Source organism: Aquarana catesbeiana, linkage group LG05 (genome assembly GCF_042186555.1).
Source record: "Aquarana catesbeiana isolate 2022-GZ linkage group LG05, ASM4218655v1, whole genome shotgun sequence".
Lineage (NCBI taxonomy): Eukaryota > Metazoa > Chordata > Amphibia > Anura > Ranidae > Aquarana > Aquarana catesbeiana.
The window spans coordinates 267,525,527-267,550,586 of NC_133328.1; the positions used below are offsets into that span (position 1 = coordinate 267,525,527).

The following is a 25,060-nucleotide window of genomic DNA, read 5'->3' on the forward strand; positions in this document are numbered from 1 at the left end:
GGCACTGTAGTGGCACTGATGGGCACTGTAGTGGCATAGATGAGAACTGATGTGGCATGGATGAGCATGAATGAGGCATAAATGAGCCGTTGATGGGGATGGCTGAGCATGGATGGGGATGGGTGAGCCATGAATGTGGATGGATGAGCCGGGATGGATGAGCCGGGGATAAGGATGGATGAGCATGGATAGGGATGGATGAGCCATGGATGGGGATGGATGAGCCATGGATGGGGATGAATAAGGATGGCTAAGTATATATGTGGATGAATGAGGATGAATGAGGATGAATGAGGATGGCTGAGTATGTATGGGGATGAATGAGGATGGCTGAGTATGTATGGGGATGGCTGAGCATGAATGAGTATGGATAGGGATGACTGAGCATCGATGAGTATGGCTGAGTATGGCTGAGTATGGATGGGGATGGTTAAGCATGAATCAGGATGGCTGAGCATGAATCAGGATGGCTGGCTGAGTATGGATGGGGATGACTGAGCATGAATCAGGATGGCCAAGTATGGATGGGGGATGACTGAGTATGGCTGGGGATGACTGAGCATGAAAGAGTATGGCTGGGGATGACTGAGCATGAATGAGTATGGATGGAGATTATTGAGCATGAATGAGTGTGGCTGAGTATGGATGGGGATGACTGAGCATGAATCAGGATGGCTAAGTATGGATGGGGGATGACTGAGGAAGGCTGGGGATGACTGAGCATGAATGAGTATGGCTGGGGATGGATGGGAATGACTATGCAGGAATGAGTACCGCTACACCGACCTTGGTAAAGAGCCTCCGACAGGGGCTCTTTACCACGTACAAGAAAAAACAATGATTTGTTGCGCTAGTATATGTCAACTTATAAGCAATGCTGTATTGTTTGCAGGATGGGAGGGAGGGGTTAAAAATGTCCAGGAATAGGACACAATTAAAATTAGCAGCAGAGAGTCAATAGACAGTTATTTAGAAAGTGAGAATTCAGTCAGTTGAAAAAAGGGGAAAATCTGTAGCCTGGGTGTATTACCATAGGGGAAAGTAACTGGCACAATGCAGATGGCAGCACGCTGAAGGGTAGAAGGCATCTTTAGGAGAAATACAAAAAAGAGAAAACAAGCAGCGCCAATTTAAGTGCAGTAGTGTTATCACACGTTTTAATTTTAGTAGAAATGCACTTACTCTGAGTAGAATAAAAAAAAAAAGCCGCCACCATCCCAGATGGAAATCAAATATTCCAAAAAGTAAATTCAACTGTTTAAAACAAAACTGTACTCACAACTCAGACTATATCTCACAAGGAAACCTGTTCAAAACCAAGTTTGAGGACAAAGGGTACCCCTCAGCTTTAGTAGAGGAAGCATTCACCAACTTCTTGGATGAAGATTCTTCCACCACCTGTCAAAAATTCCCCCTACATATTGAATCACAGACTGAACTGACACCCTCACACCCTCCCTTCAACTTCATATCACCAGGTTTATTACGCAATACCATTCTCAACACAAAAAAATGGAAAGAATTTTTCATAAACACTGGGGATTCTACTAGAGGATCCAATGCTAAAAACACGTACCACCACTGTACCTAGGATAACATACCGTAAGGCCAGTAACATAAAAAGCCTCATCGTTCCCAGCAAACTAAAATTGACACATAACAAACCCACAACGTCTCTGACTTTTATCACACTAAAGGGCATGTATCAATGCAAAAAGTTAAAGTGCCTAACCTGTAAAATTGTTCCCCATCGCCAGACATCATTCACTACAAAAGGAAAGACCTACCTCCTTAAAGAATTTTTTAATTGCTCTTCAGAGTTTGTGATATATGGCATCCGCTGCCCTTGCGGCCTACTTTACATTGGCCGTACCATCCGGACACTCAGAAAAAGGTTTGGTGAACACCGTAGGTCGGTAGAGGATAATCTTAATCTAACCATCCCCAGACACTTCAAAGAATACCACCAGGGCTCCACTGATGGACTTCAGGTCTGGGTCATGGAACAGGTACCCAGGACTTTCCCTCTTTCAGAGCGTTTTAAACATCTCTGCTAGAGGGAAACTTTCTGGATATATACTCTTGATACCCTTCCGCCTGGAGGCTTAAACGAAAATATAGAGATTAATTCAGTCATATAAACTTATATATATATATATATAAAATCTAATTTACCACGATTCTCAATATAAGTTCCCATTTTTTTTATAATATCAACATGAATTATTTTGTACATTAACTCTTTTTCCATCATATTGTTTCACAGGATTATTATAGTCTGAATTATCTTGATATTCTACATATAAAAATGGCCAAAGTAAGTACATGTTATATATACTACATAGTTTCCCCCCCCCCCCACCCCCGCATTTCCCCTGTTGTGTTAGGTTAGCATAACCATATGCGCATATACATGTATGTATGTGTGTTTCCTTACATGCATACATTTGTGCCCATATGCCTTTGTTTATTCCCAATATTTCTCACAATTATTATATTTACATGTGTACGATCTTCCATATTTTTGTGCATTTTTTTCATACCTCTCTCTGACCTGCATACATGTATGTATATACAATTTTCTTTTCCACCGGTAATTCTATACCTAATTAATTGATCGATTTATGTCTAATATAATAATGATTCTATTTTTCAATTTTGAACTATTTCTTTACAATCTTTCTTCTTCTAGTCTTTATTTCCACTCAAAAAATAAGCATAGTCATGTGTATATGTTTTTTGTATGCATTTTTTGTATTTTTTCATCAAAATTACCGTCATCACGCTCTGTGCATATTGCACATATAGACCCTCCATATATTTTATAATCCCCTAATAATATTTTTTTCTCTTTGGTAGAGTTATTTGTTTTTTAGCTCATATCTGATCAGTGTGCATATATTTCTAAACACTTTACATTATATACCTAGTTGTCCTTTGTCCATCCCACTATTCTTTTCTCTTGTTTAATTTGTGTCCATGGTCTTTCCCTATTTCCAGCCTCTCTCCCTCTCTCACTTCCTTTTTGCATCATCTGTCTTAATGCATAATGACAGACAAACTCTATAACCTATCCAAGCCCAATCCCCGCCTTACAGCCCATTAGAGTATGTCAATCCTAGTGAACTATGGATAGGGCGGAGCCATGATCTGATTGGCTGGCCCGCCCTGTCATTCCCTTCTTCTACCACATTCAAGATGGCGGATCACTATGCCCGACGAAGGAGCACATATGTTCTGAACGTGTGCATGCTAATAGCATCATCCAATCGCGACCAGGAACTCCAGGACTGATGATTTCCCCCTGCGCCCTGCCTGTTCGAGCCTGAGACACTGGAAGCCACCGGTGCTGTCAGACAAAAACACAACGGTGCTAGAAGATTGTCCCTGTGGAGCACTGTCATGCGTTCGGTCCCGCCCCCAGCTTAAGCGTCACCACATGTAAATGCTGGAAGCACAGACCCGCCCCCAGCTCCTACGTCACTCGCAGGCTGGAAGGTGACAGCGCCCGAAGCTCTCAGACACGATGGTTGCTAGGAGACCAGCTCAATAGACAAACCCACCCCGAGCACCTACGTCACACGCAGATCGGGGTAAGCGCCCAAGCAGGTCACCAAGGCAACCACAGACAGCCCGGGGAAGGTTGCTGCATAAAGGTGGACACGATAGCTAGAAGGGATAATCCTAACACATTAGGGCAGAGAACCACCCTAAAGGGGGGGGGCACAAACGGGGACCAGTTAGCCAACGAGTGGGAAAGGCCACTCAGAAGCTTCCCACTTATCCCTGACCCAATTTGCAGCATAATAAGTGACACCAGAAAATAAGTCATAATCTGGTGTCTTAAAGTGAGAAACCCAGTGTCTACTGTGAGGTAATATAAAATGTAAATTATGCAAGAACCCAGGCACATAAAACGGACACAATGCCTGAGTCTGAGCATATATACAAAGCTGACAGGCTATTAAATGAGAAATTAACCCATCAATAACTGATTGTAAAAACATTACATTCATGAGTTAAAAAATATTATAAGACGGGCATCAGTACAACCACCTATCCTGGAAACATCACAGGATCCAACTAGCTACATAGTACAAAATTGCACAATAAAATAAAAATTATTACCCATTGTATGCATATCTAACGGTCTGAAATGAAACAATTGAGATCAAGCTCAACGTTCAGTCCTAAAGGGACCCCGACCTTTGTTTCATAGACCCAAAAAGATTCCGGTCGGTTCAACTGCCGAATAAAGTTACCTCCTCTCCAGTGTTTCGTCACCTTCTCGATCCCCCAGAACCGCAACCCAGCGGGGTTGCAATTATGGAAGAGTCGGAACTGTTTTGAAACACTGTGTGTACGGAGTCCCCTTTTGATATTAACATGTTCTCCGATCCTCACATGGAGAGGTCCTTCCAACATATTGAAGGCCACACTCACACTGTAGCATATATACAACTCTGGTGGTGTTGCAAGTGATCAGATCCTTGATTTCATAACTTGTACCGGTGGCACTAGCTACAAATTCTTTCCGTTTTTTGACATTCTTTTTGGCTTGTCTGCATGCAGGACAGCGACCGCATGCATAAAAACCATTAAGAAAGCCAAATGTTCTGTTAACAGAACATGTGGGGGGATCTTTAACACCTGGGGCCAACTTATCCCTAAGGGAAGGGTTGCCAGTTTTCAAAATAGCGCTTGAGGGTCCGCACACGGCACTCAGAACGAGGTGTGGTTCTATATTAAGGTGGTGAATCAGCAAGCTACCCGTTTCCCATTGATGACACATATGACGAAGCGCGTCTGGAGAAGGATACGTGCTGACGTCACCATGCTGTCTCGCTAGGAGGATGGGAGTTTGTTTACAGCCAACAGGCTCTGTAATTTTATGCGCAATTTTAAACTTCTGTGATGTAAGTGCAATACTGTTTTTTTGGGCTGTTACTGATTAAAATTTTCGTGTTCGATTAATCAATTTTTATTTTAATCGATTAATCGACTAATTTCGATTAATTATAATGCACATACAGATCCAACTACTTTTAGCTGATCTCCTTGCATTGCAACTCTGCATTAGTCAGTGGTAAATGTGGTATATACTATATACAATCACCCGACACAAATTAGTTTCCACAATCCATGACTTAACTTCACAGTTCACACAAATACGTTTTAAATTCAAACTGTAGCATTGACATAAGTAATTTTTTTTTTCCACAGTAGCCTGACAATCCCTCCACCTCCGGTCTAACTAATCACTCTCACCTTATGGCATGGACCCCTGTGCAAACAGGTGGTCATGCAAGCGTGTATCAAAAGGGTTAACACGGACCATAAACTTCTCTCACGTCTCCTTAGGTCTCAGCAAGGACGGCAGGTCATGGGTAGAAAGAAAAGATCTAAGTGCTCACCGCTTAAGTATAAGATTTAATTTTTGTGTTCAAACACAAAAAACTCACATAAAGATGATAAAAACACAGCATGTAAAGCCGACAATCGTGTTAGTTCCGTAGGGCAAGAGCGGGTGACGTCATGCATAAATCCTCCCCCGTACGCATTACGTTCAATCAGAACCTCAATGTCACCGGACTCCTCCCCCCTTCCCTTCGTTAGCAGACGGAGACAGACGGAACTCCCTGAAGACCCGGAAGCCGGCGGAGAGGCAAGTACCGATCAAAAGAATTTTGATCGATGAAAAACATTAATCGATTAATCGAGGAATTAATCTTTAATTTCCACAGCCCTACTGTTTTTATAATTAAACATTTAATAGGCAATACTACACTATGGTAGTTCTCTTTCTTCTGGGTTACTGCTAAGTGAGTTGCTGATATAATGGTCTTGAATTGAACAGTGTTACCAGTGTATGAAATTATCTGTGCAATCAATATCCATTGCCTATTTCTACGATCTTCGCTGGGCTATGGCTATAGCCATATGCTGGTTTTGCTTGCCATCTGGTAAGCGAGTTTTTCTTAAGGTGGTGGCACACTTACTGAATGAACTCACTATGGTGTTAATTGAAGAAATTATGAAAATTATCCCACATTTCTTGTTATATGAGAGATGGTTTCCATTTCTACAATCAACTATCTGATAATTGGACTTTATTTTTCTTTTTTATGAAATAAAATATGTTGCCTTCCAACAGACATCCTTTTGCTTGTTTTCAAAATAGTGTGGAAGGATGAGAACCCCCGTCAGATTTTAACTAATGTACATGGCTCTGTTAGAGAGATTTCCCTAACTTGCTTTTATGTCAGCAATCGTTTCAGCACTAAAAAAGATGACCACGGTTCTATCTTTCCCCTACTCTACTAAAAAATAAGAGCATTTCTATTTCCCCTCAGCGCATTTATTGTTCCAAGACTGTAGTAATCTATTAAGTTTATTCATTAATCTGTGAGTGAGAAGTCAAACTTAACATCCAAAAGGGAGAACGCACACTTGCCAGAAACAAGAAAATGTCTACACACCTCTGTTTGACCATACGCAAGAGGTAAGTCACTACAGTGGGGGGACAAAGGGGGCAGCACAGAGGAAACTGCTTTGGGGGGGAGCAGAGGAAACTACGGTAGGAGGGTGATGTGAAAGTGTTAGAGGACACACTACTGTGGGGGATGTTGTGAAGGGGGCAGATGACATTACTGACACACTTTGTGCTCTTCATGTCCTCTTTTTATTGGTAGCCTGACCATTTTTATTTAGAGAGCACTGCCTAGTACCCCCCGATCATTTTTATCTAAAGAGCACCGCCTAGTACCCCCCGAGATCTTTGCTTTGCTCCATGTTGTCCAGGTAGATCTCAACCTCTGAAAGTTTGCCTACTCCTGCGTTAGACCATGAAGTATGAATGATTAACCTCTTGACGTCCGGGCCATAGTCGAATGACTGCCTCCCCTTTCTTCGCTCCCCATGAGCGCTCACGAGCTCGTATCGGGGAAATGATGTGCTGGCCGTGTCCCTTGGACACAGCCAATCACAGATCGCTGTAAATGGCCAATCACAGCGGCCATTTACAGCGCGATCGGCATGGCCAATGAGAGAGGATCTCAAATGTAAACATATGAGATCATCTCTCATTGCCGGCTCTCTCTCCTCACACAGACCGCGTGTGAGGAGAGAGGATCTGACAGCGATCTGTGAGTGTAAGAACACAAATTACAGTGCCAACAGTGCCCCATCAGTACAGTGCCCACCTGTGCCAATTGGTGCCCACCTGTGCCAATCTACAATCGGTGATCAGTGTCCATCTGTGCACATCTTTGCAATCTGTGCCACCTCATCAGTGCCCACCTGTGCCACCTCATCAGTGCCCATCCGTGCCATCTGGACCCATGCCAGCCTTCCCTATGCCCTTCAGAACCCCTTGTGGCTTCCTCCTAATTCAGGAGAAGCCAACATTCCCCCTTTCACTGCCCAGCCAGGAGTCCAGGTGGACACAGGGAATTTTTCCCCAATCAATTTTTTTTTATTTAATTATTACAGAGGACATGCTATCAACAATTGTGGCCCAGTGCAACCTCTATGCACAGCAATTTATTTTAAATAATTCAACGTCCTATTATGCCCGCCCCTACGAGTGGAGAGACCCAGCGGTGGAGGAGTTGAAGGTTTTTTTAGGCCTCACATTTTGTATGGGACTCTCAAAAAAAAAAAAAAAAAACCACTTTGAATTCCCATTGGTCAATCCACCACATGCCAATCTTCTCCAAGCTAATGCCCAGAACCAGATACCTCATGATAATGAGGTTCCTCCATTTCAATAATACCCAGTGTCCTCCCCGAAATGACCCAAATTATTATTATTCAGGATTTATATAGCGCCAACAGTTTACGCAGTGCTTTACAATATAAAAGGGAGACAATACAGTTATAATACAATACAATACAATACAATAGGATTAAGAGGGCCCTGCTCAGAAGAGCTTACAATCTAATAAATTATCACAGGCTTTTCAAAATTCGGCCACTTCTAAATTATTTTTCTGAAATATTCCCCCAGCTGTTTACCCTGGACCAACACATATGTGTGGATGAGTCCCTTGTTAAATTTAGTGGCAGGCTTAAAATCAAAATTTTTTTCCCAGCAAAAGGGCACGCTATGGGGTGAAGGTATACAAATTATGTGACCGAGTCACAGGGTACATATATGCCTTCAAAGTGTACGAAGGGAAGGACACCCAGCTGCAACCCCCTAATTGCCCAGACTACTTGGGATCAAGCGGGAAAGTTGTTTGGGACTTCATATACCCCGTACTGAAGAAAGGCTAACATTTATACGTGGACAACTTCTACACATCTCTGCCCCGTTCCACAACCTTCACCGGAAGAAGACGCCAGCATGTGGCACCGTAAAAAAGAACTGGAAGGGCTTTCCTCAAAGTCTTGTCAGTAAGAAGTTGAGAAAAGAAGAAACGGCAAGTCTGCGAAACAAGGAGATTTTGACAGTGAAGTGGAGGGACAAAAGGGATGTCTACATGTTGTCTTCGATCCACAATGATACCTTCGTGGAAATCCCCAGAAGGAATGGCCCCATACAAAAACCAAAATGCATCTATGAATATAATTTGTTCATGGGGGGAGTCGACTTCAATGACCAAATGCTGGAACTATACCTTGCCACAAGATGGACATACCATTGGTATAAAAAGTTGTAATTTATTTTTTTCAATTGGCCATATACAACTCATATGTCATTTACCGCAACTCCGCCCAAAACCCCAAATGCTTCCTTGGCTACCAGGAGGAAGTATTCACTGCCCTTATATTCCCGAACGGCCCACCAGAAAACATCCGAACAGATGTTCTTAGTCGACTCTCTGAACGCCGCTTTCCAGATAAAATCCCTCCCAAACCAACAGGCCAACGACGTAAAAAAAAAAAAAAAAAAGTAAGGTGTGTACCAGTGGAGGAGTCAGAAGAGACACATCTTATTATTGTGCACAATGTCCTTCCCAGCCAGGCTTCTGCATAGGTGAATGTTTTCGCCGTTACCATACTTCAATAAATTATTAGTGAAATATGGTAAACGTAATCCTCAGTTCCTGCCTTCACACACCTTCACACCCCTTATGCCACTGCCTGCTCTGTAACTGACCCTGGCTTCTTATTCGACCACGCTTCTGTCTGCCAATTCTGTACATACCTCTGCCTGATCTGGAACTGACCTTGGACTGTTTGACCATGTTTTTTGCCTGCCTCATGGACTGATCTTGTATCCTGCTACTGGACAAGTGAGATTCAACACAGGGGTCTCACATATGTGAGGGGCTCCAAAATTGTTTTTCTGGATGAAGAAAACAATTTTTATTTTGTTTTCTCATTCCTAGATTAGGGTCTGGAGACTCGGAGGCTTCAAAGAGATTTGGGTGGGAGAAGCCTCTACCCCTGTCCCCATTCTGTCCTGAATGAGGCCCTACTTCTGCCTGCTGCCTGTAAGACTTACTGCCATTATGTCTCTGCCTGTCGCACTGACCACACCACATGTTCCTGCCTACTACCAGGATTAATATTTTTGGCACTGCTGACAATATCTCTGCCTGCACTGACCCAGGACTTTATATGGACAGTATCACTGCCTGCTGCCTGGACAAATGTGTTCGCCGTTGCTGGCTAAGTCCCTGCCTGCTGCCTGGACCAGTGCTATCCTCCTGTGTACAACTGCGCTACTACAACCGCAGGTAATCTTTTGTTTACGCTTTGCTCAGCATAATGTATTTTGGGATGTAATTCTTGGTATGTGCATGCTATGTGTCCCTGGAACACCTGACGGTGTTCCTTGCATGTTGGATCTCTGTATGTGGCCAGGCTGTGTAGAAGTCTCACACATGTGGTATCGCCATACTCAGGAGGAGTAGCAGAATGTATTTTGGGGTGTCATTTTTGCTATCTAAATGCTATGTATTGGAGATATCTTATAAACGGACAACTTTGTGTAAAAAAAAAAAAAAAAACTTCTGGAAAAAAATGAACCGCTCAAAAGAATCATTATGCCTCATAGATTATACGTTGGGGTGTTAGCTTTTCAAAATGGGGTCATTTTGTGGGTGTTTACATTGTCCTGATGCTCCAGGGCCTTCAAAAGTGTAATAGGTGGTTGAGAAATGAGATGTGCAATTTATGCTCCTAGAACGCCTGAAGGTGCTACTTCAATGTTGGGCCTCTGTATGTGGCCAGGCTCTGTAGAAGTCTCACACATGTAGTATCGTAATACTCATGAGTAGCAGAATGTATTTTGGGGTGTAATATTTGCTATCTAAATGCTACGTGTTGGAAATACCTTATAAACGGACAACTTTGTGTAAAAAAAAAATGTGTTTCATTTTTTTTCCCCCACATTTTCCAAAAACCTCTGCAAAAAAATGAACCGTTCAAAAGACTCAGTATGCCTCATAGATTATACGTTGGGGTGTTCGCTTTCCAAAATGGGGTCATTTTGTTGGTGTTTCCATTGTCCTGGTGCTCCAGGGCCATCAAAAGTGTAATAGGTGGTTGAGAAATGAGCTGTGTCATTTATGCTCCTAGAACACCTGATGGTCCTCCCTGCATGTTGGGCCTCTGTATGTGGCCAGGCAGTGAAAAAGTCCCACACATGTGGTATCGCTATACTCAGGAGTAGCAGAATGTATTTTGGGGTGTCATTTGTGGTATGCACATGCCATGTGAGAGAAATAAGCTATTACAATGACAATTTTGTGGGAAAAAACAAATCTTAATTTTGCAAAGAATTGTGGGAAAAAATTACAACTTCAAATAACTCACCATGCCTCTTACTAAATACCTCGAAATGTCTACTTTCCAAAAAGGGGTTATTTGGGGGGCATTTGTACTATCCTGGCTTGTTAGGGTGTCAAGAAATGAGACAGACCACCAGTACATCAGATGTGATACATTTTTTATGATTTGCACCATAGCTTGTAAACTCTAAAACTTTCACACAGACCAAATAATTTCCACTAATTTTTGGTTATTTTTACCAAAGATATGTGGGAGTATAAATTGTGGCAAAAATGTATGAAGAAAAAATACTAATTTGCAAAATTTTATTACAGAAATTAAGAAAAATTTGTTTTTTTTTCCCAAAATGTTCTGTCTTTTTTCATTTATAGCGCAAATGTATGAAAAAAGGACAAAAAAATCATTTGGGTACAGTGTTGCATGACTGAGTAATTGTCATTCAATGTGTGAGAGCAATGAAATCATAATCACACACATAGGTTGGACTTGATGGACTTGTGTCTTTTTTCAACCTCACCTACTATGTAACTATGAAAGCTGAAAATTGGTCTGGACAGGAGGGGGATTTAAGTAATTTTAAGTAAGCAAGTGATTAATCGCTACTCCGACTACGGTCTTTTAGCCAGTTTTCTATACATTTACAAACTGATTTTTACAAGCAGCCTTTAGACTTTACTTTTCTAATTAGCCATGTGTGGGGGAGTTGTGCCAAACACTTTTGCAAAATCCAAGGATACTATATCCACAGTCACTCCTTTGTCTAAGATTTTACTTACCTTCTCATAAAGAGAAATCAGATTTGTTTGACAACTTCTGTCTTTCAGGAATTCATCCTGACTATTGCTCAAAATGTTCTGAGCAGCCTTCAGCCTTGACAAATGTGCGCTCTTAGACCCCTTTCACATCAAGGCGTTTTTGCAGCGTTTTAGCGCTAAAAATAACGCTATTAAAACACTCATAAAACGCTCATAAACGCTCCCCGTGCATCTCAATGGACCCTTTCACACTGAGGCGTTGCGCTGGCGGGGCGTTGAGAAAAGTCCTGCAAGTAGCATCTTTGGAGCAGCTTTTGGGCGTTGAAAAAAGCGCTTCAAAAACGCCCCTCTCCATTGAAATGAATTGAAAACGCTGTAAAAACGCCTATAATCCGCCCTAAGCTGTAGAAAATTCACATGATCTCACAAAAAGCTAAACATGCAAGCAGAAAAGAGATCTACAACAACAGGACTGAACTTGTGGGAAGGTCAGAATGATTAAACAGACCATCAAAGTGCCAAAAAAAAAATAATTAATCCCAGAAAAATGAAGATTTGAAGTAAAACAAGACACTGCTTGTTACTTTACAAGACACTGCTTGTTTTACATGATATCACAAAGGATAAACCTGCAAGCAAAAAGATAGCATCAATAACACATGCTTCAAAAAACGTTTGAAAAACGCTGTTAAAACGCCTGCAGCGTTGCGTTAATTTTAACGCTAACGCCCCTAAAACGATGTAAAAACACGGTAATAACGCTAAGGCATTTTAGGGCATTTTTGAAGCGCCTTGGTGTGAAAGGGGTCTTAAAGTTAAGTGTTTATGCCTTTTCAGTATGTGCTTGTTGTTTACAGCTAACATTAAATTAAATCATGTCATGATCATGGCTACCCTGATGTTCTTTTATAAGAACATTGGTAATAAGCTCTGCATGGTTAAAAAATACCAGGTCCAGCAGAGCATCATTTCTAGCTTACAATTCACAATGTATTGGAGATGAACAAAGACAGACAAGTCCAGCCTTTGTGATAACCTTGGCTCCTTCCAAAGATACCATGGAAAAATGAGTGTAGACATGAAGGGACAGGAAATGTGTAATTCACAGGCTTGCTAGGTGAAAATAAAGGGAAAAGGTCTAAAAAAAGGAAAACTAAGGCCTTGTTCACACTTGTTCAAAATACTGACGCTTAAAGGATAAGTTCACCTTTATAAAAAAAATATTAAATGATTATCTTTTTGCCAGTAAAAAAATGTGCACTACTTATTATTTTTATGGAGAGCCTGCAAAGCATTGCACCTCTAATCTGCAATTTCAGGCTCCTGTTGACTGTCAGTGTAGCTGTCTTTACCGAATGACAGGAAAGACGAATGAACTAGCAAGAGTTCTCATCAGTGCCCTGGTAGTTCATTTAGAACTATAAGCTGTCAGCCATAATGGCTGATGGTAGTTGTAGTTTTCTCATTCAGAGAACTCTGAATGAATGACGTGGCTGGAGCCCTGGTTCTTTGTCACAACAGGGACTTGGAAGGCTGCTCAGTTATTAAAGTGGTTGCAAACCTTAGTCATGGAATCTGAGCAAAGCACATATCTGTATTGTTTACTTATCTCTCTCCAAACTTTAAGTGTCATTTCTCTCTTGTGCTTCCTTCCTCTGTTATCAGCATTACACTTCTGAGAAGCTTTCCCGAAACAAGATACATTTTTGTTGGGAGGGAGAGCTCAGAATGGAGCTTGTCTATTCAGAACACAGTTCTTCTGCTATGTGAAGGGGGGTGTGTGCCTTTCCTCCAATCACCTATCACTCACTGTTTCTGCAGCCTCTCCGCCCCCTCCTCTGTGCTCCTGACAGATGCAGAAAATGTTAAAATCTTTTTCCCTTTTGAAGAGGTGTAGAACAGAGAATACAGCAGATAAACAAGTAAAATGTATGTAGGAGGATTTATTTCATCTCTGTGTATCATCTGCGGCTGTTCACTTGTGATCATGTGTGGGGGTTTACAACCACTTTAACATGTTACACCCTAAATATGGGTGAAAATGTAACATGTTGTTAAAGGTAACATGTTATCTGGATAGTAACACGTATCCTTTAACCAGTTGTCGACCGCCGCACGCCGATGTACGTCGGCACAATGGCACAGGCAGGCATAAGGGCTTACCTGTACATCCCTGCCTGCCTGTGGCCGGGGGGTCCGATCGGACCCCCCCCGGTGCCTGCGGCGGTCAGATTAGCGTCAGGAGTGATCCGAGCTGAGGGGGAGGCCACTGATTCATGGCCACCCCCTCATGATCGCTCCTGGCAAATGACAAGCTTCCTCTGCTGCTGTAATGTAAACAGCAGCAGAGGAAGTGATGTCATCGCTCCTCTGAAGCCTTTTCGTTGCGGCTTCTGAGGAAAGAAGACATTAAGTAAGTGCACCAAACACTACACTTACAGTAGAACACTCTAGGCACACTTTTCAACCCCCAATCATCCCTCTGCACCCCCTGTCACAGTGACACCAATAGCAGTTTTTTTTTTTTTTTTTACTGATTATTGCACTGGTGTCATTTGTGACAGTTATAAGTGGTAGGGCAGTTAGTGGTAGGCCCCTTTAGGTCTAGGGTACCCCCCTAACAAAGTTTTAACCCCTTGATCACCCCCCCATCGCCAGTGTCACTAAGCTAGTTAGGCAGGTAAGTATTTAGGTTTGCCGTCAGGTTTTTATAGCGTCTGGTACCCCCATATACTACCTAGTAAAGGTTTTAACCCCCTGATTGCCCCCTAGTTAACCCTTTTACCAGTGATCACTGCATAACTGGTGACGCTGGTTAGTTAGTGTTTTATAGTGTCAGGGCACCCGCCGTTTTTTACCTAATAAAGGTTTAACCCCCTGATCGCCCGGCGGGTGATATAAATTAGGCTTAGGATCAGATAGGGTCTGCGTCGCCCCAGGCAGCGTCAGGTTAGTGCCAGTACCGCTAACACCCACGCACGCAGCATACACCTCCCTTAGTGGTATAGTATCTGAACCGATCAATAGCTGATCAGATCTATACTAGCGTCCCCAGCAGTTTAGGGTTCCCAAAAACGCAGTGTTAGCGGGATCAGCCCAGATACCTGCTAGCACCTACGTTTTGCCCCTCCACCCAGCCCAGCCATATGCAGTATCGATCGATCACTGTCACTTACAAAACACTAAACACATAACTGCAGCGTTCGCAAAGTCAGGCCTGATCCCTGCGATCGCCAACAGTTTTTTTGGTAGCGTTTTGATACAGTCGCTAACAGTCAGGAGCTTTTTTACCTGTGAGTCTCACTACTGTACCACTAAATTTAGAGCCCAAAATGGCAAATCGAAGGTACAGTAGTGAAGAGGCCTACATGTTTCTGAGCATGACAGATAGTGAAGAGGAAGTCACTCATCTGTCAGATTCAGGCTCAGAATACGAACCTGTAGACAGCAGCGGCTCCATGACAGATAGCTCTGATGAGTTGTGGTCCCTGCCAAGGTCAGGCGTACCAGACCCCAATCTTCTTCTGCTGTTGAGGTGCAAGAACCGCAGGGCTCTCGTATGGAGCAGAGAAGTACTAGCGCCGCTATTCCTTCTGGTGAACTGGCAAGCACCAGCGGCCTAGCACACCCTGGTCGTACATCCAGCACTGCAGTAACACTTGGTGACGTGGCGAATCCCATAAGTGCAGTTCAAGCTGGCGAGGTGGCAAGCACAAGTAGTGTCCCGCTGCCACCAAGAAGACAAACATAGGCCCATAGTGCCCTTCCTGCTGCATTCGCCAATCCTAATTGGGAACCCACCACTTCTGCAGCACCCATACTTCCCCCATTCACTGACCAACCCGGCATTCAGGTGGAAACAGTTGATTTTACGTCACTTGATTTTTATTCGCTGTTTTGCACCGAAGATCTCTATAGATCTATTGTGGACCAAAGCAATTTGTACGCTGGTCAACACATCGCCATTATTCCCCAGTCCTCCCTTCCCAGACATTGGAAACCAATTACGGTTTCTGAATTTAAGATCTTTCTGGGCCTATCCCTCCTCATGGGCAAAACCAAAAAGAGTGAGTTGCAGTCATATTGTTCCACTGACCCAATTCATCATATGCCCGTGTTTTCTGCTTCCATGGCCAGGGCACGATACAAGCAGATTTTGCGGTTCATGCACTTCAACAACAATGAACTCTGTCGTCCTCGTGGCGACCCCTCGTAAACCACTTCAACCAAAGATTTGCAGACTTGTTTACTCCCCATCAAGTTGTCTGCATTGATGAGTCCCTGATTAAGTTTTCTGGCTGTTTGTCATTCAAACAGTACCTTCTTAGCAAGCGTGCCAGATATGGGGTCAAGATGTCTAAGCTCTGTGACAGGGCCACAGGCTATACATGTAGTTTTATGGTTTACGAGGGAAGAGATAGTCGTGTAGAGCCGACAAACTGCCCTGACTACATAGGAAGCGGTGGCAAGATTGTGTGGGACTTGGTGTCTCCCTTATTCGGAAAGGGGTACCACTTGTACGTGGACAATTATTACACGAGCGTATCACTTTTTAGTCACTTGTTTGATCATCAGATTGGAGCATGTGGCACCGCGCGATCTAATCGCCGGGGCTTTCCCCAGCGGCTTGTCGATTCCCGTCTTAGGCTGGGGGAGAGAACCTGCTTGAAGTGTAATAACTTGCTCGCTATGAAGTGGAGGGATAATAAGAATGTTTTCGTTCTTACCTCCCTTCATGCAGACACGACTGTCCAAATTACTACGGCAACTGGTGTTGTGGAGAAACCCCTCTGTGTCCACGAATATAACCAAAATATGGGAGGGGTGGACCTCAACGACCAGTGGTTGGCGCCGTACCTAGTTGCCCGTAAGGCAAGACACTGGTATAAAAAAAGTGTCTGTATACTTATTTCAATTGGCTTTGCTGAACGCTCATGTGCTATACAGAGCTTCAGGATGGACTGGATCCTTCCTTAAATTCCAGGAAGAGATCGTCAGAGCCCTTCTGTTTCCAGATGGTGCTCCACATCACCTTCCCCAACCAAATGCAGTAAGCCGGCTGCATGAGAGGCATCTTCCTCTCGAGTACCCCTACCCAACGAGCCCCCCAAAGAAAATGTCGTGTCTGTAGAAAGCGTGGATATAGGCGTGACACCTGCTATTATTGTCCCTCCTGTCCTGACAATCCTGGTCTTTGAATTGGTGAATGTTTTGAGCACTACCATATACTAGTTGAGTTTTAGCGTAGGGTACAGCATTGCATAGACTAGGCACACTTTCACAGGGTCTCCCAAGATGCCATCCCATTTTGAGAGACCTGAACCTGGAACCGGTTACAGTTACAAAAGTTACAGTTACAAAAAAAAGTGTAAAAAAAAAAATTACACAAAAAAAATATAAAATAAAAAAAACCAAAATAGTTGCTCTTTTTTACTGTATTCTATTCTGCAATGTTTTATTGTTATTATGTTTTATCATGTTTGCTTTTCGGGTATGTATTTTTTTATACTTTACTGTTTACTGTGTTTTATTGTTAACCATTTTTTTGTTTTCAGGTACGCCATTCAGCTGCAGCGCGGATTTATTTATCTTGACAGCAACAGCGTTTGCTCCCACGATACATAAAGCCGTGACTCTAGCACTGTCGGAGGTGATTTCACCACCACAGTTAAAAAAAAAAAAAGAGAGCATATATGCCGAAGCATGGGGGTAGCAGGGGCAGAGGAGCGATTTGCTCCTACCTTTTGCGGGTGGATGCCCCCATACTTCGGGATATATATATTTTAGGCACAGGTTACGTTAAAAAATGTTTTATTTTTTACTATTTTTTTTTTGTATTTGCTTTGCAGGTATGGCAAGTCTTACTGTTATACTGTAATGTTACGTTGTTTTATTGTTAACCATCATTTGCTTAGCAGGTCGCCATTCAGTTGCAGCGTGGACTTATTTATCTTGACAGCAAAAGCGTTTGCTCCCACGATACATAAAGCCATGACTCCAGCGCTGTAGGGGGAGATTTTACCACCACAGTTAAAAAAAAAAAAAAAAAAAAAAAAAAGTCATATACGCCGAAGCATGGGGGCAGCAGGGGCAGAGGAGCGATTTGCTTTTACTTTTGGGGTGGAAGCCCCCATGCTTCAGCATATATAAATGGTGTATGTATGCCCATCATTAGAAGTGGGTGGATGAAGGGAGGTATTCTAATGGTGGGCATACCCACCGATCAATCTCAGGCTGCATGAAAAGATTACAATATATGCCCAACAAGGACCAGCAACGTACTGGTATGTTGCTGGACTTTGAGTGGTTATACCAGAATGATGCCTGCAGGTTTAGGTCTCATCTTGGTATCATTCTTTTCAGCCAGCGGTCAGCTTTCATGTAAAAGCAATCCTAGCGGCTAATTAGCCTCTAGACTGCTTTTACAAGCAGTGGGAGGGAATGTCCCCCCACCTCCCACCGTCTTCTATGGTTTTCTCTGGCTCTCCTGTCCCAACAGGGAACCCGAGAATGCAGCCAGTGATTCGAGCCAGCTGACAATAGAGCTGATCAGAGACCAGAATGGCTCCAATCATCTCTATGGCCTAAGAAACCGGAAGCTACGAGCATTTCATGACTTAGATTTCACCGTTTGTAAACAGCGCCATTGGGAAATTGGGAAAGCATTTTATCACACCGATCTTGGTGTGGTCAGATGCTTTGAGGGCAAAGGAGAGATCTAGGGTCTAATAGACCCACATTTAAAAAAAAAAAAAAAAGAGTACCTGTCACTACCTATTGCTATCAAAGGGGATATTTACATTCCCTGAGATAACAATAAAAATGATAAAAAAAGAAAATGAAAGAAACCGTTTAAAAATAAGATAAAAAAGCAAAAAAAATAATAAAGGGGAAAAAAAAAAAGTACCCCTGTCCCCCCCTGCTCTCGCGCAAATGCGAACGCAAGCGTCGGTCTGGCGTCAAATGTAAACAGCAACTGCACCATACATGTGAGGTATCACCACGAAGGTCAGATCGAGGGCAGTAATTTTAGAAGTAAACCTCCTCTGTGAATCTAAAGCGGTAACCTGTAAAGACTTTTAAAAATGTATGTAGTTTGTCGCCACTGCACGTTTGTGCGCAATTTTAGAGCATGTCATGTTTGGTATCCATGTTCTTGGCCTAAGATCATCTTTTTTATTTCATCAAACATTTGGGCAATATAGTGTATTTTAGCGCATTAAAATTTTAAAAAAGTGTGTTTTTTCCAAAAAAAAAAAAAAAGCGTTTGGAAAAATTGCTGTGCAAATACTGTGTGAAAAAAAACAAAAAAAGAAACACCCACCAATCTGTAGGGCCTTTGCTTTAAAAAACATATAATGTTTGGGGGTTCAAAGTAATTTTCTTGCAAAAAAAAAATAAAAAATTTCATGTAAACAAAGTGTTAGAAAGGGCTTTGTCTTCAAGTGGTTAGAAGAGTGGGTGATGTGTGACAAAAGCTTCTAAATGTTGTGCATAAAATGCCAGGACAGTTCAAAATCCCCCCAAATGACCCCATTTTGGAAAGTAGACACCCCAAGCTATTTGCTGAGAGGCATGTCGAGTCCATGGAATATTTTATATTGTGACACAAGTTGCGGGAAACATTTTTCTGTTTTTTTTTTTTTTTTTGCACAAAGTTGTCACTAAATGATATATTGCTTCAACATGCCATGGGCATATGTGAAATTGCACCCCAAAATACATTCTGTTGCTTCTCCTGAGTACGGGGATAACACGTGTGAGACTTTTTGGGAGCCTAGCTGCGTACGGGACCCCGAAAACCAAGCACCACCTTCAGGGTTTCTAAGGGTGTAAATTTTTGATTTCACTCCTCACTGCCTATCTCAGTTTCGGGGGCCATGGAATGCCCAGATGGCACAACCCCCCCAAATGACCCCATTTTGGAAAGTAGACACCCCAAGCTATTTGCTGAGAGGTATGGTGAGTATTTTGCAGACCTCGCTTTTTGTCACAAAGTTTTGCAAATTGAAAAAAGAAAAAAAAAATGTTTTCTTTTCTTTCTTCATTTTCAAAAACAAATGAGAGCTGCAAAATACTCACCGTGCCTCTCAGCAAATAGCTTGGGGTGTCTACTTTGCAAAATGGGGTCATTTGGGGGGGTTGAGCCATCTTGGCATTTTATTTTCTTCGAAACTGTGATAGGTAGTGAGGAGTGAAATAAAAAATTTACGCCCTTAGAAATCCTGAAGGCGGTGATTGGTTTTCGGGGCCAGCAGCTTGGCTCCCAAAAAGTCCCACACATGTGGTATCCCCATACTCAGCAGAATGTATTTTGGGGTGTAATTCCACATATGCCCATGGCATGTTTGAACAATATATCATTTAGTGACAACTTTGTGCAAAAAAAAAAAGGTTTGCCATTTTACCGCAACTTGTGGCAAAATATAAAATATTCCATGGACTCAACATGCCTCTCAGCAAATAGCTTGGGGTGTCTACTTTCCAAAATGGGGTCATTTGGGGGGATTTTGTGCCATCTTGGCATTTTATGGCCTTCAAAACTGCGATAGGTAGTGAGGAGTGAAATCAAAAATTTACGCCCTTAGAAATCCTGAAGGCAGTGATTGGTTTTCGGGGGCCCCGTACGTGGCTAGGCTCCCAAAAAGTCCCACACATGTGGTATCCCCGTACACAGGAGAAGCAGCAAGATGTATTTTGGGGTGCAATTCCACATATAACCGTGGCATGTGTGAGCAATATATCATTTAGTGACAACTTTTTTGTAAAATATTTTTTTTTTGTCATTATTCAATCACTTGGGACAAAAAAATAAAATATTCAATGGGCTCAACATGCCTCTCAGCAATTTCCTTGGGGTGTCTACTTTCCAAAATGGGGTCATTTGGGGGAGGGTTTGTACTGCCCTGCCATTTTAGCACCTCGAGACATGAGATAGGCAGTCAAACTAAAAGCTGTGTAAATTCCAGAAAATGTACCCTAGTTGGTAGACGCTATAACTTTTGCGCAAACCAATACATATACGCTTATTTACTTTTATTTTTACCAAAGACATGTGGCTGAATACATTTTGGCCTAAATGTATGACTAAAATTGAGTTTATTGGATTTTTTTTATAACAAAAAGTAGAAAATATCATTTTTTTTCAAAATTTTAGGTCTGTTTCCGTTTATAGTGCAAAAAATAAAAACCGCAGAGGTGATCAAATACCACCAAAAGAAAGCTCTATTTGTGGGAAAAAAAGGGACGCAAATTTTGTTTGGGTACAACACTGCATGTTTGTGCAATTAGCAGTTAAAGTGACGCACTGCCAAATTGTAAAAAGTGCTCTGGTCAGGAAGGGGGTAAAACCTTTCCGGGGCTGAAGTGGTTAACAAATGCGCCTATAGCATTAATGTAAGTTGCTCACGCGTTAAAAACATGCCCCAAACACCCTATGCGTGCTTGACATGCGTTATAAAAAACGCACCCCGCATGCCCAGGTTATTGTTGGCTGTTGAGAACAATCCCTAATGCAGTGCAAACGAGTGGTGGCACGTTACCATAGACTTGAATGGAAGGAGTTGAGGTACTTCCACTCCTTCCAAACTCCACATGAAAGTTCATTTTTGAAGAGCAGCAACACAACATGACACAAATGCTTCATGTTTTGATAATGTGTACTGTGGACTGTCCATATTCTCAATTGCAGATGGTTTTACTAGGCGTTTGAGGAAAGTTAAAAACGCACAAACTCCTGCTTTTAAAGCCAATGTGAACAGGGCATAAGGCAGCCACCTCAGCTGGTATGCTGCAATATATTCGGTGTTTGTAGATACATTTTAGAATTCACTATCTCTGATCGAAGGTTGAGGCCTAAGTAAATTGTACACTTTTCAAAAGAGAATTTATTTAAATGCACCATTACCTTATGATCTTATCATGTGTCCAAACCCATTTACGGTGACTGCAAAGCAAATCAACTGCAAAGACATATTCCCAAATGCTATCGGTTAAATCTTCTCCATACTGCTTACTCTGCTGAAACTTCCCATCAGGATAAAGTTGTACCGCCATTAAAATGCTGGACAGAAGTACAGTTACACTCATGGGTTGTACCTGCAAAAAAGGATACAAGTTTCAAGAATCTTAAAACCCATGTACAAAAGTGATTAGGACAAAAAAAAGTAGAGTGTTTAATATCAGAACTTATGTATTGATAAATCTACTATTCTACTATTTTTGTTACTTCTGTAGATCACAAAAAGGCAAGTAAATGAATAAGAGAAGATAAAGATAATTTTGAGATCTGGGAACACAATAACAATCAAAATGCACAAAAGAAAAATTAAATGGCACATAACCAAGTTAATGGGATTTAAAAGCAGAAAATATATATATATTTATAGAAAATACCACAGGGACTCCAGCAATATCAAAAATGTAAACAGATCAGGAATACATTGAAATTATATGTTATGCGAGTTGTGAGCAAATGTTTGCCTGTGGTTTTGCAATGGCTCCCTTTTGCCTGTTATCTGCCACAGCTATGTGTGAAGGTATTCTTCTGTGGGATGCCAAATGCAGGGCAAGTGTGTCCAGAAGAACACAGTAACTGGGTGTACACCTTCCTGAAAGCAAATTAACGAGGTGAAAGGGTGGGAGGAAGCACCTGAGTACCATATACAGTGCAACCGGAAAGTATTCACAGCGCTTCACTTTTTTCACATTTTGTTATATTACAGCCTTATTCCAAAATGGATTAAATTCATTATATTCCTCTAAATTCTATAAACAATACCCCATCATGACCACATGAAAGAAGATTGTTTGAAATCTTTGCAAATTTTTTAAAATAATAATAAAAAAAAAAAATCACATGTACACAAGTATTCACAGCCTTACTTTGTTGAAGCAACTTTAGCACCATTACAGCTTCAATTATTTTTGAGTATGATGCTACAAGCTTGGTACACCTATTGTTGGGCAGTTTCTCCCATTCTTCTTTGCAGGACCTCTCAAGCTCCATCAGGTTGGATGGTCAGTACACAGCCATTTTCAGATCTCTCCAGAGCTGTTCAATCGGGTTCAAGTCTGGGCTCTGGCTTGACCACTCAAGGATATTCACAGAGTTGTCCTTGTAGCCACTCCTTTGTTATCTAGGCTGTGTGCTTAGGGTTGTTGTCTTGTTGGAAAATGAACCTTCGCCCCAGTCTGAGGTCGAGAGCGCTCTGGAGCAAGTTTTCATTAAGAAGGTCTCTGTACATCCCTGCATTCATCTTTCACTCGATCCTGACTGGTCTCCTAGTTCCTGCCACTGAAAAACATCCCCACAGCATGATGCTGCCACCACTATGATTCACTGTAGGAATGGTATTGGTGAGCAGATGAGTGGTGCCTTGTTTCCTCCAAACATTACACCTGCCATTCAGGCCAAAGAGTTCAATCTTTGTTTCATCAGACCAGAGGATTTTGTTTCTCATGGTCTGAGAGTCCTTTTGTGCTGTCATGTGCCTTTTACTGAGGAGTGGCTTCTGTCTGGCCACTCTACCATATAGGCCTGATTGGTGGAGTGCTGCAGAAGATGGTTGTTCTTCTGGAAGGTTCTCCTCTCGCCACAGAGAAATGCTGGAGCTCTGTCAGTGACCATCGGGTTCTTGGTCACCTCCCTAAGGCCCTTCTCCCCCCGATTGCTCAGTTTGGCCAGGCAGCCTGCTCTAGGAAGAGTCCTGGTGGTTCTAAACTTCTTCCATTTACAGATGATGGAGGCCACAGTGCTCATTGGGACCTTAAATGCTGCAGAAATGTTTCTGTACCGTTTCCCAGATCTGTGCCTCAATACAATCCTGTCTCTGAGGTCTACAGACAATTCCTTAGCTTGGTTTGTGCAATGACATGTTGTTATCTGTGGGACCTTATAAAAACAGGCGTGCGCCTTTGCAAATCACGTCCAATCAACTGAATTTACCACAGGTGGCACTAATCAAGTTTTAGAAACATCTCAAGGATGATCAGTGGAAACAGGATGCACCTGAGCTCAATTTTGAGTGTAGCGGCAAAGGCTGTAAATACTTGTGTGATTTTTTTTCGTTTTTTATTTTTTATAAATTTGCAAAGATTTCAAACAAACTACTTTCATGCTGCTATTATGGGGTATGCTTTATAGAATTTAGAGGAATAATAATGAATTTAATCAATTTTGGAATGAGGCTGTAACATAACAAAATGTTGAAGAAGTGAAGCACTATGAATACTTTCCGGGTGCACTGTAAGGGTTCTAGGTGAAGCGGTGGTAAAATGTGCAAGACTAAGCTCTGAGTGGTTAAGTTCTAGCGCTAAATTTTAAAAGTTTGAACCAAATATTGCCCCAGTGATTAAAGCGGAGTTCCACACAAAAATGGAACTTCCGCTTTTCGGAACCCTCCCCCCCTCCGGTGTCACGTTTGGCACCTTTCAGGGGGGAGGGGGGTGCAGATACCTGTCTAAGACAGGTATTTGCACCCACTTCCGGCATAGACTCCCATGGGAGTCTACGCCTCTTCCCGTCCCCACCGCGCTGTCTCCTGGGAACACACAGCTCCCAGGAGAGAGCGGGGACCACTTGGGATGTGCAGCGCGACTCGCGCATGCGCAGTAGGGAACCGGGAAGTGAAGCCGCAACGCTTCACTTCCTTATTCCCTCACCTAGGATGGCGGCGGCAGCTGCCGAGAACCGAGCGGGTTCTCGGCGTCGCCTGCCGACATCGCTGGACCCTGGGACAGGTAAGTGGTCATGTATTAAAAGAAAGCAGCTGCAGTATTTGTAGCTGCTGGCTTTTAATATTTTTTTTTTTTGGCGGTGTGGGTGGACCCCCGCTTTAAGCGTAATGGTCAGAAGCATACAGTTTACAGTGCGCATACCCCTGAAGAGGTTTTTAGGCACTAGGTTTGATAGGGATGGACCACGGCCTTGGATCCTATAGCACCCTGTGGCAGACTATGCATCGTTCTAAATGTCAAGGTTGAGCGTCCATTCAGTATCCTGTGCCCAAGCAACATTACAGGCAGTCCCCGCCACATGGGGTCTAGGTTGTGCTGATCCAGATGCACTGCTTCTATTTGTGGCAACAATTTCTCCATGAAGGAGAAGAGATCTGTCACCTTAGGACACAAGCAAAAAAATATTCATGGAGTGGGGTGAGGTCACAGGGGAGGCGTACAGGGAGTGTGTCCTGTAAAGCTTTGCCAGTGTCCAATCACCTGAAGGCACAGGCATATAACCCAAAGTCTATGAACACTTTACTTGGGTCCTGCAAAAGATAAACCTTTTGCTTCTTTTAGTCAGTATCATTATTATTATTATCAGAGCTCTAATAGATTAGCTGAACAAAAAAACAGATCAAATAAAAGAAATATTTCAGATCCAAATCATAATAATAGCAAATATAATAACATGTCATTTGTAATTCAAACCTTGATGTACTCTGGTATCTAACAGAAAAATCCAGCATGCTTTCCTTTCATTTAGAATGGTTACTCTATATCTTTAACCTGCGGCTGAAGTAGAAACGGCACAGGACCATAAGCGATATCATAGATATGCA

General features: G+C 42.4%; 1 protein-coding gene across 6 annotated transcripts in view; it reads right to left on the minus strand.

The window, feature by feature from the left end:
- ICE1 (interactor of little elongation complex ELL subunit 1) overlaps window positions 1–25,060 on the minus strand; it is a 467,878-nt gene that overhangs the window by 98,842 nt on the left and 343,976 nt on the right. For all 6 annotated transcript variants that reach the window (XM_073630761.1, XM_073630760.1, XM_073630759.1 and 3 more), the window contains one exon: window positions 21,406–21,596. In XM_073630761.1, the coding sequence (XP_073486862.1) occupies window positions 21,406–21,596 (191 nt within the window). The remainder of the gene's footprint in view (window positions 1–21,405; window positions 21,597–25,060) is intronic.